This window comes from Mytilus galloprovincialis, chromosome 6 (genome assembly GCF_965363235.1).
Source record: "Mytilus galloprovincialis chromosome 6, xbMytGall1.hap1.1, whole genome shotgun sequence".
Classification (NCBI taxonomy): domain Eukaryota; kingdom Metazoa; phylum Mollusca; class Bivalvia; order Mytilida; family Mytilidae; genus Mytilus; species Mytilus galloprovincialis.
Window position 1 is genome coordinate 15,913,428 of NC_134843.1, and position 13,770 is coordinate 15,927,197.

At 31.7% G+C, this 13,770-nt stretch overlaps 1 protein-coding gene across 2 annotated transcripts; it reads left to right on the plus strand.

Annotated features, from left to right (window-relative positions):
* The first annotated feature begins 364 nt into the window (after nucleotides 1-364).
* On the plus strand, nucleotides 365-8,346 carry LOC143079057 (cyclin-dependent kinases regulatory subunit 1-like). 2 transcript variants are annotated; one of them, XM_076254203.1, is made up of 4 exons: nucleotides 365-510; nucleotides 6,419-6,477; nucleotides 7,407-7,534; nucleotides 8,243-8,346. In XM_076254203.1, the coding sequence occupies exons 2-4, from the start codon at nucleotides 6,419-6,421 to the stop codon at nucleotides 8,329-8,331; spliced, it is 276 nt and encodes a 91-aa protein (XP_076110318.1). In that variant the 5' UTR covers nucleotides 365-510; the 3' UTR covers nucleotides 8,332-8,346. The 2 variants fall into 2 exon arrangements, with proteins under 2 accessions (XP_076110318.1, XP_076110317.1); XM_076254202.1 differs by having other exon boundaries at nucleotides 390-684.
* Nucleotides 8,347-13,770: the final 5,424 nt, after the last annotated feature.

Consider the following 13,770-nt stretch of genomic DNA (forward strand, 5'->3'; position numbering starts at 1 on the left):
AAAAAGCAGAAAATAGTAAAAACTACAAAAAACATAGGCAGAGTTTCATCACTTTATTTCTTAAAAGAAATAATAGTAGGCCGAGTCTATAAAGAGGCCGAGCTCGTTTTAGTCCGAATTTGTTTTAGGCCGAGTTAACCAAATTATTATCTGGTACCAAAATGTTGAAACAAGTGTTCGTTGGAACCAGTTTCATCACTTTTCGTAAATCTTTTATTAGAGATCTACAAGAACAAATACCATTGTTCAATTAAGCAACCGCTTATCAATTTTAATTACCATTACAGGGAAAATAATGAAAATATGGCCTTTGAAATCAAATAGTTTATGTTTTTGAAAACTTTTGTTCCTCTTTCTTTTAATCATCCCATTCAAATTCTCGCGAGATCATAAAAAAGAGCGCCAGAAATTTGAAGAAGAGAAACTACAAATGAAGTCAAAACTCTTTTCTATTTCGCAGATATTTCATAAAAGAAGAAAATAACTGTAGAATTTCAACATTCCAACACTGTATGTTCTGAATAGTCCTTCTTATGTAGTGAAAAACGAAAAAAACCCACTCTTTTCCCAATATCGTCTGCTTTCAAAAGTTCAAGGATGACAGACGAGAATCCCGCCCTATTTTGACAACAAAAAAGAAGTTACTATATATCCGCAGAAAACATACAGAACATCTGATTGAAGGTGCTTATGATGAATTTGTGATGTAGAGTTGACGACAATGCGTCAGTAACCAAACATAACAAGTTTAAATCTGTATAACATAGTTATTTGCACCTGTTCCTCAAAAACAAAGAACAAGAAACTATATTCTTGTTGATGTTTCATTGTTTGACCCCTCTAGCCTACAAAAAATAATTTTTAATGCTATTTAAAGCTTAAAAGCAGTATTTTCACTAGGTTAAATATGATAACTCCTATCTCTATATGTTATATCATGATACATTTATTTATTTATGGTTTTGGGGGGGGGGGGGGGGGGGGTTGGAGGGATCCTTCTCCTGAAATTCCGTCTTAAAAGCATAAAATCCCAAGGTCCCAAATTTCAAGAAATGTCAAACCAGAAATTTCGAAAAAAGAATTCCAGAATCCCGAAAGGATCAATCTCAAAATCAAGAGCTTAAAAAAACAACCGATCTTGACGTCCCAAAAAATGTCCTGCCCCCCTCCCTCCCCTCCACATTTGTGACTATATTTAACAACTGTCAATACACTTTTTCCCTATTTTTCACCATTACTGCAAATCTCAACAGTTCTTGTAAAATGTTGAGGTCTTAATAAAAGAAAATATCTGAATCCACAATGGAAAAGTGATTGTTGTATGAATTCAAAATATCAAGTGGGACAGATTCTCGGGTTAAGGGGAAATAGCCATAAGGTGTATAGGCCTTTAACCTAATTACTATTTGGAAATCTATCGAGCTTGAACTTTTGACATCTTACTCTTACAAGAATCACTTTTCCAGTGTAGTGTCCGATATTTTCTACTAATTCATTTGTATTATGTCATCAAAATATTATGTGAACTTTTGTGATGTCTAATAATGCCTAATGGTGGACAAATAGTGAGTTTGATATCGCTCTCGTACAATTTGGCAATCTTATAGGCTATATCACCCAAATTTGAACTGTTCTAATTTCTGTCCAGGCTTGAATACAAATGAGTTTGCCCAAAAACATATTTGCTCCCATTTACTTTTGCCCCCCAGGGCTCACACTACTTCAGAATTATAGGAAGAAGTGACTTCTCTTTTTGAAACTGATGGGGAGACATGGATTTTTCTAGCATTCCACAGGGTCCGTTTTTCGGACCCATTCCCAATCCCAACGGCAAAAACCCTACATTTTTCCCAATTTTGGGAGTAAAATTCCCAAATGATCACAAAATTCATTTTCATCTTTATTATTCATGACAGAGATGTTTATTTTATTCAACCGCTATCTTTATGCCAAAAATCGCCCAACAAGTAATGTGTAAATCCAAGTTGAAACATATTGAATGACAAACAACATTGACAAACAATGGCTGCCATAAATAAACAGGAAGTGTGGGAAAATACTAAAACCAGATCAAATCCGGGAACGGACAAGTATATAACTCCGGGTTTGTCAATAAAATCAAGGATTTGTATAGTAAGACTATACAAATCCTTGATAAAATACAGTAAATGAAAAATGAAAAGAACCAAACATGTGACAGCTATCATAGCAACACTAAAATTGAAAACCAAAAGATATGTAAAAAAGAAAATAGAAACAGGATATATTTTATACAGAACTCAAAATATTTTAGTTCACAAATTTTCATGTCAAAACAAAAAAAAATGTAACAATCCTTTAACCCTTTCACCGATTGCTGCCCAGACAGAAGCTACTCTGAGACGATGGCTTCCCTGGCTACTATTGCTCAAGTGGGAGATCTTCATAATAAATGTCAATAAAAACTTGTTTGTAGTTATTTGTGTATTTATTTCATTCACTAACACCATGTTCACAGTTTTATTCATGTTTTGATAATTTTTTCCTCATAAAATATTCAAATTTTCAAATTTTCAGCATTATCTAGGTGAAATTCTCAAAATTCTGCTCTTTGACCCCAAATTGTAATTTTTTAACCCAAAACGGCAAACTTTTGAAAAATTTTATGAGGCTGTACAAATTCCTCACACTGAACGATGTCCATTCCAAGTGTTTTGTACATAAAACGACATTTTATGTCAAAAAAGTATACTAGTTTGGCTTCAATTCTTCCATATTCTTTCAAAAAAAATGTTCCCTCATTTCAAATTCTCGTAAATTTCGTCTGATTTTGACACGGTTTTCAACAAACGGAAGCGCAATGTTTACACTTTCATCCGGGTATTCATCAAAGAAAGATAACTCATGTTTGCACTGTTTTGAGCGGGAAACATAAAAGATGTATTCCGATCCCGGTAAAACGGGACTCATCGTCAGTTGTCTGAAGCGTGAATCCCGGTAAACCGGGACTCATCGGCGAAAGGGTTAAGAAGTTAGAACTCATTATTTTGATACTCAAATAAACTTTAATGCCATGTTGTTATATTTAAAAACAAAGGTGTAGGTAGTCCTTACTATATTTTCACCAACAAAACAAAATTTAATGAACAAAACACATTAAAACTAACATCTGGTATATTGGTTGTTTTTCCCAATTTCATTGAAAACCGCGTTAAAAAATTCCCCAAACTGGCCAGGGTCCCTTTTCCCAAAATACTCAGATAAACCCCTGGGAGAAGTGGTGAGATTTGAAAGAGAAGTGCTCATTCGCGCGGTGCAATACAATGTTTGGATTTTACATTAGTATAAAGGGCCATATGAAAATAATGTTCTTTTTATATTGTTAAATTCATATCTGAGTAAAAAAATTACAATTAAAGTAACATTTGAAATTAAAAGTTGTTTAAGTTTTACTAAGGTTTTTGTGAGAAACTACCAACTAAATATCCAGCACTAAAAAAAAAAAAATATTTTAAAAATGTAAAGAAATTATAATATATCAATTACAATTTAATTAAAAATTATCTTGTGTATGAAATTCAGTGTTTCTCATAAAGAAATATAAAAGTTACAAAGCTAGGCCATAATATATTGATATTAGTATAACAGTCTCAGAGTTAAGCAACTTTAATCAATAGTTTGAAACAATCCATAAAAAATATAGGGAATTATATACACCAATCAATTAGATGTAACCAAAAGTCTCTTAATGCGTGTGGAATGCGTAATGTTTCCTTTTGGGATCAATATTCTTCTGTCAGCTGCGTCCGTAGTCATTATTGTAAAAGTACGGATTTCGGTCATAGCTGGTCAGGTTCAGATCCGTAGTTTAGAAATCTGTCAATGGCGGACGAATGCAAGAAATTTTACAAAAATAAATGATGTTTGACAAGTTTTTTGGAAAGGAACATAACGTTTTTAATGCAATAAATGGATTAAACATTTACTGGAGGCAACTTTTATCACGTTTAAATGAAGTAACAAACTTATTTTGCCGCCGAAATTTAGGTTGATGTACGTTTTCGAGTAACAAGCACGGGAAATGCACGAAGTGATAAAAAGTTGTATTTTTATCAAATAACTTGCTACACACTTCAACATCTTTTCTAAAGATAACGAATCGTTTATGTCTGAATTTCTTTAATTATCAATAAAAAAATTGATGTTTCATCAACTTGGTAAAAATTGAAAATATCCGATGATGAAAGCGACTGAAAGCGAGTATCTTCAAGAACAGGGCGACTTGTTTTCGCTTTGGGGGATCGGGGAAAGCGAAGTGACGGTCGGGAAGGCGACTTCTTCGCCCAAGTTGCCTGGTAGCGTGAGCCCAGGCCCCTTTCACTTTCGCACCTTACTCATTTGCACTAAATTCATCGACATTCATAAAATTAAACTTTTTGACCCAAAATCCAGTTTTTTAACAAAAAATGGCGTAAAGTTGAAAAATTTGAATAGGTTGAACAAATTCCTTACTGTAACACTGAATAATGTCCATTCCAAGTGTTATTGTACATAACACAGCATTTTATGTTGAAAAGTATACTGTCTACTGATCACGCTTTAGTTCTTCTGAATTCTTTCAAAAAAAAATATTCCCTTATTTCAAATTCCAGATTAATCCTTAAATATCATCTGATCTTGACATGGTTTTCAACATATGGAAGGGCCATGTTTATACTTTCATCTAACATGTCTAAGCTTGTCCTGAACATGCATGAAATATTTGCCTCAGATATTAGGCACCAACAATCAAATCATCAGGGTATCCAAAAAAGAAGGATAACTTGTGTTGGCAATGTTTTTCAGTTGGAAATATAATGAGATATTTCGATCCCAGCAAACTGAGACTCATTGTTAGCTGTCTGAAGTGTGAATCCTGGTAAACCAGTAAACCGATGTCAATGATTTGGTGTATTAACATTTTTATTTATTTCGTTAAACTAAATACAAAGGAGTATGTCCGGTAAGGGCCGATTTTGGCCTCAAATTTAAAGTTCATCCGACGAAAGATTTTAGACACTTTTTAAACACTTAAGTGTCTATTGTAGTTGATTCAATGAGTATATGTAAAAGATTTTAACTGATTTACTCATTAAAAACGCCCCGATTCTAGCTTAAATATGAAAAATCTATCAAATATGCCAAAAATTGTCACTTTTCAGATGGTTTTTGTCAAAAATGAAAGTGGCCCCATCCGTGTTCATCCTCAACCTTTATATATGTTATGTATTATCATTAAATACAACTTACATTTTAACCCTTTCAACGCTACACAAAAAAATAGAAAAATGGCTGCTGCTGCTGCATTTTTTTTGGTGTTCATTCATTAGAACAGTATATTCCTTTTCAGACTGCTGTATCTTTTTTACTATAAGAGATACAGAAAAGGTTATTGCATGAAAAATGCTCAGGAGAGTATGAACTGTAATGTTAGGCAGTTATTTCAGTAAAATTTTTATCAGGTTACCTGCATTTTCAGGTAATTAACAGGTAAAAGGTGTAATTTATTACATTTGTGTTGAATTTTGAATAAAAACTACTTTTAGTCTTCATCTATTTTGTTTTTTTATCTGCCATATAATAAAGAAGACACCAATTGCTCAATTCCGTAGCGTATTGCACCATACACAACGTATTATGTAATCATGGCACAAATCAGTGGCTCTGTCCTCAAAATTTTCAGTCAACCCCCGTTTTCCCCGTTTTCCCCCTTTTTCTACGTCTCGTAATGATCGATCAAATCATGTTTCCCACACGAATTGAATGTAATAAACACATTGAGATAACAAGAAACCTTTTAACTTATCCTCGTCGACAGTTTCGCCATAGAAATGCTGAAATATTTCCATATTTACAGCTTCGTTTCCGATTTCCGCCATTTGCATTTGTCAAAATATTTGTTTTTATTTTCCTTCAATTTTCCTTCTACTGCATGATTTTACAATAAAAATTGCCGGGATTTCAAGCCGGGATTTCAAGCGCAAATGAGACCTTGCATATCCTCGATTCATACAAGGAAAAATTAGAGAGGACCCGAATGGTTTAAGAGTCCTTATGAAAAATCTGTTGTCATCGCGGCATATGCCGCTAAAAGCAGTGGTGGACGGCGTATGTCATCATGGCATATGCCGTGTTTAGCTTTGAAAGGGTTAATATTAAGAATGAACACGAATGAGGCCAATTTCATTTAAGACAGGAACCGTCTAAAATATAACTTAAAATGCTAAAATTGTGAAGATTTCAGTAATTTAGCATTTTTTTTCATTTGAAATATCACATGGAAAATAAGTTAAATTAGTGTTACTGAAAAGAAAATCATAACTGATTCATAGTACTTAATCTGAAATATCTATGCTGATTTAAAAAAAAAATCATTTATTATATTGCATGTATTTTCCAGATGCCTGTTGACCAGATATCCTACTCAGAAAAATACTTTGATGATAAACATGAATACAGGTAAATAGATGTAAGATGTGGTGTGAGTGCCAACGAAAAAACTCAGTTAAAGTCACAATTTGTTAAAAAGTTAACCATTACTACTTAAGTCAAATTATGGCTTTCAACACATACAAATGTAGCCTTGGCTTACACTAAACACAGTCTGCACCCTTAGCCACTTATCCGATGCCCCAGAATAATAAAATTCTATTCAGACTAGTAAGTTTTTTAAAACTTTGTTTAAACGCATACCAAAAAATGTTGAAAATATTGGTCTTCTGTTAGACTAGTAGTAAAAAAAAATTTCGGTGCTGACTGTAAACAGCAAGCTATTAAAGGCATAAACATTTCTAGTGTAAAACCATTCAAACAAGAAAAACAACAATCTATATAAAAATACCAGAAACGAAAAAAAGTTATGAACCACATCAACACTCAACTGAACAACAGATTCCTGACTTACAAGTATTAACAGGTGCAAACAAATGCAGCCTGTTAAATGGTTTTGACTGGTGCCAACCTCCACCCTTACCTGAAACAGTATTATAACATTAAAACATACACAGGCACATTATAAAATATCAATTAAAATGGCTTAACTCTACAAAAAGAAAATTAACAAAACAAGTAAACATAAACCGAACAAATAAATTTGGTCTTTGACACAATATAAATACAGTATGTAAAACAATGTTAAAAAACAAACTACAACCTTAGACAAAAATGGTGTTAAATAGAAAAACTTACTCGGGTAACTATAAACATGATAAATAAGATCATTTTGTTGTTCAAAGTATGAGAACAGAAGTGAAAAATTTATCGTAATACGAAACACATTTTAATAGCGATGAAACATTTGTTGACTACCATCTTTTCACTTCTTTGAGATGATTAATTAAAAATTTGTTATTTCTATTGTTTGAATGTAATTTAAATTAATTTTATAGACATGTTATACTGCCACCTGATATTGCTAAGAAAGTTCCAAAGAATCATTTGATGACAGAATCTGAATGGAGGAATCTTGGTGTACAGCAGTCTCCAGGATGGATTCATTATATGGTTCATTCTCCAGGTAATTTAATGTTTAAAATAATAACTTACAGGCTGTCTAGCTAGGAATTGCTAAGAATAATATTGTAGTATAGCCTATGAATTGCATTTTTTTTGTTTGAAAAGACTAAAAATTACTTGGAACTTTTTTTTCTCTGCATGACCACTAAAAAAAATATACCAATACAATGTTACAAAACAAAGACTACAACTTGGCCTCTCCACTAAAACAACTCAACTAATGTAATGGAATATGTTGTCTGTGCAACCATGTGACGTATATAAACCTTGCAATTGAGTTTAAGTTAGTTTACAAAGAAGTTTTGCTATTATCACTTTGTAACTTGGTACACATATTCTATTTAAGGTGACTTGTTTAATAAATAACATAATATATATTATCTGATTCATGTTTAAAGTTTTGATTTAAGATACCTTTTTGCATGTACTTATTTTGATAGTTGAATATTAGACAAATGAGTGAAATACAACATACAAATGAGATTTTAGTGTATGATGCCTTTAAAAATGAGAGGTTTTCATTTGCAAATCTTTCCATGAAGTTTTGGATACATGAACTTGAAACTCATTACAGTTTTCTAGGAGTATGCTTTATTCCAATCAAGCAGCAGAAAGTTTTATTATTATTTGTATTATCTAGATTTAACTTAAGAGAACTATTTGCATTATATTAAGTTTTATTTGAAATACCTAAATTGTTTTATTACAGAACCGCATGTATTACTATTCAGAAGACCTTTACCAAATTCCACCAGTATACCAATGAATGTTCAAGGAATAGCCACAGCAGTACAGTAATTCATGTTGATGACAAGATGAGTGTTAATAGCGCACAATTTCCAAACAATTTTACATATTATGAAATTTTGTGCTTTAATACACTGGAAATTTCTTGTGCAAATATAAGAGAACAGTCAGAAGATGCATAATGACTTTCATTAATTATAATTAGGAAACAAAAAACGAAGATGTTATTGTAAGGGGCTTTTGAAGCTGTTCCTTTTGATTACACTTACAGTCCAAAAGTGATTATTATGTCTTAATACATATGTGCATTACCTAGATATTGATTGTTTGTGTTAGAAATGTCTTCTGACTAAGGTACAGATACTATGCAGTTGTTTTCCCATTTACAGCATATATTCTGCTGTAAAAATTTATTCTACTTTTATTGCAAAGCTCTTGTGCTAATTGCTTTGTTGTTTAAGTAGACTACCACCACAGTTGTTGGGTTGATTTACTGTCAGAAATCTCCACGATACTAGGCTATTACTGAATATGTAATACAAAATAAAGTGAACTGATTTTCAGTTTGGTTTTTATCCTGGTTGAATTCATATTTAATTACTTTTAATGTTAAGTGTAAAAGTCAGGAAAACTTAAATTTCATACTTCAATTTCCATTCTCAATGAAGATTTCTGGTTACTCAATGTACAAGGGTCTGGATGGGGTTTAGAAAATAAAGAATATGAGACCAACACTGCAAAAAATTAGTTAAAAAAGTAATTGAAAATAACAAGAGGACTGAGGTATATAGGAGAGAGAATAAAAAGCAAAATATTTGAAGAAAAGAGAAAAATGGCATGAAAATTAAAGAATGGAGTTATGAAAACCCCCATCTAGACCTTCATGTACATAGCATTAGTAATTGGACATGATTTGTTAATGAAAAAGATGTCAATACATTTGTCTTGAATTCATTAAAAAACACAATGATGTCTGCTATTAAACTTCCTATATAAAGTGTGAGAAAAACTAATAGTCTTGTGCATTTACTGTTTTTAAATATTGTTTATTGTTATATTGTTAAGAGAGTAAGTACGCTTGGTTCATGTCTTAAATTTTTCATGAAAAATAATGATATATATGTATAAAACAATTTTGGTATTTTTATGATGTAATATTTAAATTTGTAATGTTGAAATATTTTTTGGATTAAATTGCTACAAATCTTGTTCACCTTTTTTTCAAAAGAAATGTTACAAATTTTGTTCTGGTACAAACAATGTGTGTAAAGACTTTTGTAGTTATTTCATGTTTGTGTTTATTGTTGTATGTTGTTATACATGATGTAAGTCCTTTTGTAATGTTACAAATATGTTTTGATTTCGTTAATGATAATGCTTATTTTTCTTTTATGGATTACCTTGTGTAATTTTAGCCATGCTTCATCAATAATATTTTTATTATTTTCCTTTTAATTCTATTTTATTACATTATGGTTTTAATACTTCCTTTTTATGGTACCTACACTGTGCTTCTTTTGAAAATATTCAATGCCACTGTTCTTGTGACATGAAGCAAAAACAAAGAAATAATCATAAGAAATAAAATGTCACTTTATAACTTTTGTATGATGATATTTCACTTGAATCATGGAAGTATTATATTGACAGGAACTCCAACGAAAAATTAGCACTTTCGCACCCCACTGATTTCTTTAGGAAAATAAAAGGTTCCGACTCAGTATGTCAAGTATGTGATAACTCCTTTGTGGGGTATCTGCGATGCCGCCCTTGCGTGTGTAGTTTACAGAAACTGATCTTATCACGTGATCTGTTATCGAGGGTCTAATCTACCTACCAATGTAAATAAACACGGAAACTCCCGTGGCTAATTGCGAATCGCTACACGAATAACGACACCTGTTTCTATTCAATAATTAAAGACTACAGCTGAAACAATCTTAAAAATCGGTCCATATTTAACAGAATGACAAAAGAAAAATAACTGTATTTGGAAAGAAAGTAAGATTAATTTTAGTTTTGTCTAATATGTTTTTATCACTAGAACTAGGAAATCAGGAAATATCGGATTATGCAGATTACATGACTCTGAAGAAGAGTGTTTGCAGAAAATAATTTGATGTCCGTGTAGTGTGCCTGATGGCGCCTGATAACTCAAATTTTAAGTTAAAGATTGTAAATTTTAATCGAGTGTAACACAAATATTAATAGTTTTCTCGATCGTAAAATGTAACTTAACATATTTATAGAAATTGTTTTAAGCACAAAGAGGTGGATAATTATACGCCCGTGATTGTCTCTCCATATAGTATGTATCAAGTTAAAACACAGATTACATGTACACCTTTTTTTTTTTTAAATTCAACCTGGTCCGAGATTGCTCTGGCGTCTGACAGATTTGTTTTGGGAAATTTATAAAATTTTCTTTTTGTTGAAATGAATGAAACATTTGACACCGGACTTTCAGTAAACAATTAAACAAGTGATTTGTTAGCAGTAAACCTCAATTATACATGCAGATTACAACTATTTGTTTCCTTACACAAGACATTTATTATAATTCAATATAAAAATAAGAAGATATGATTGCCAATAAGACTACTCTCCACCAGAGATCGTTTTATAAATTGACCATAAACCCACTTATTCATGGTATGGTATCAATATTTCTGACCTGACACTACGTACTTTTTATTGCTTAATTCATCAGAATTTAATATGCAATGTTTCGGGTTCTTTCGGGAATGATCACAGGTAAACCCTCATCAGAGGTCGACCTTATTATATTATTTTATTTTATATTAATTTCGTATCTAGTATCATAGATAGATGTGTGTCTGTTTCATAACAGTTTTTTTTTCAAATTTACTACACGTGCATATAGGTCTACATTGTAGCTAGTCTTTTTACAGACTCAGGAATCATCTTTTCTATTGAACATGTTTCAGATTTACAAAAGCAATAAAACTCTTCAATGTCTTCTCCGATAATTTTTTCAAATTCTTCATCATCAAAATCGTGCATGTCCATATTGATTAGTGAAATATTTGTAAATGTTGATAGTTTATTAACATCGAAAACCTAAAAACTATAAATTGTCAACTGCCAAATATTGGCATGGTCGTTAAATGTCATATCCTTGACATTTATGTATACATCCGGTTACTTCGGTAAATTCCGTAATTACGAGTATCCCAAAAACGTCGTTAAACCCATGCATCGATACAACTAATTGAAAGATGTCAAATTAATTAACAGATACTTAACGATTTTGCGGCATCGCACTATAAACGTTTGAAGTCGGTTTGTTGGAGTTCCTGTCAATATAATACTTCCATGCTTGAATGAAGTTATGGTAAATTATGAGAAATTTCTAAATAATGGCCAAGTGACTTTTGTGCAAGTAGCTTGACCATCCTTTAGAAAGTTGATACAGATTTTTTCACAATAAGAGTAACTTAAATTAAAAAAAACTATATTGCATGCATTTTCATTTCAATTCTTTTTTTAACACTGTTAATTTCGTATACATTTGAACTCCTGCTGTATAGCAGTGGTGATAAGATAAGAAAAAAGATTATAAACATATTGACTTGTGAGTGCATAAAATTATATTTTTACTAAAAAAAAAAAAACATTAATATGAAATTCCGACACTGAATGTTGAAACCATTAATTTTACTGTTTGAATTTATTGATTATGAAATAAACAATGACACTTTAATTGATTTAACTTACTGAAAATACATTCAAGTTGAAAAACAATCATTTGTAAGCAAACAGCTCTTTATTTCTTTTGTAGATTGTTGATCATGATCATGTTGATAGTCATACTTTATTCATTTGATCTAAATGGATTGCAATCTTCTGTGATTATTTTTTTTTATATAATCCACCACATTCAAGTATTTCCTGAATATGTACATGATTAAAAAAGTGTTAAGTTCTACTGTTAGAAAGACATTCTGATGTTAAGACATTTTTTGAAGTTTTAAAGGACTTCAGGTTGTGCTAGTTGGGTTTCAATAATTTGTACATAATTTTACAGTTATTTTATTTCATTCAATAAAGTAATTTATTGTTCACTTGTTCTCTATGTATTTATCTCCTTAATTATTTTAAATTCCATTTCAATAGAAAATATGATGATAGACATTGGTTCATTAGATATTCGAGGAGAACATATTTTATTCATTTATAGATACTGAAAAAGAAAAAGAGAGATGATTGACATTTTTGTCTCTCCTGAAAAAGTAGCAGTATACGAGACATAGGTATTCAGTCTGAACGATAAACTTTTGAATCCACAAGCCCGAAGCTAAATTTTACAAAAATTTTAGTTGGATTTTGTTGGCTTGTAGGGGAGAATTTTACAAGCCCCAAGCAATTCTTCAAGCCACAACTGTAGGACTTTTGGTTAAGCGTGAAGACTGGGTATTACTCTCCAGAGGCAGTGTAAACTTTTTTTTTATCTTGTATGCAGAGACCTTATTTTACCAAGTTTCCCTCTGTCATATTTCAAATGCCCTTGACCTCATTTTCAGGGTTCAACTACTGCTTGAAAAAACAGTCTCTCTTATTATGTGTTATTATTGTTAACTTGGTTCCTTGCAATGTCAACTGTCAGACGGGATCACACGACCTTGACATCATTACATAATTAGGTCCAGTTCTCAAATACTATCAGCATTTTGTCAACTATATATATATGGTGTATGGAATGATTAATGGGTACATGGTGTATCAAATGATTGTATGGTCTATGTGTCTGTTTGGCCAGTTTCATCTGACCTTGACCTCATTTTCATTGTTCAATGGTTAATGTAAAGTTTTTGGGTTTTGGTCTATTTTTTCAAGTACAGCAACAGGTCAACTATATATGATGTATTTAATGATTGTATGGTGTACATGTCTGTCTGACAGGTATCATCTGACCTTGACCTCATTTTCATGGTTCACTTGTCAATGTTAAGTTTTTGTGTTTTGGTCTGTTTTTGAAGCACTATAAGCAATTTGTCAACTATATTTGGTAAATATAATTGAGAATGAAAATGAAGAATATGTCAAAGAGACAACAACCCGACCAAAGAGCAGACAACAGCTGAAGGCCACCAATGGGTTTTCAACAAATTGGTGATCGAATGACTGGAATGGGTACATGTAAGTCTGGCAGGTTTCATCCGACCTTTTTCATGGTTCAGTGTCTACTTGAGAATTTTTGTAATGTTGATTTCTCTCTTATTATGAGTAATAGGATAACTATATTTGGTATGTGTTTAGCTTGCAAGGTCCTCATGCCTGTCAGGCAGTTTTCACTTGACCTAACCTCATTTCATGGATCAGTGAACAAGGTTAAGTTTTGATGGTCATGTTCATATCTCAAATACCATAAACAATAGGTTTAGTATATTTGGTGTATGGAAGGACTGTAAGGTGTATATGTCCAACTGGCAACTGTCATCTGACCTTGACCTCCTTTTCATGGTTCAG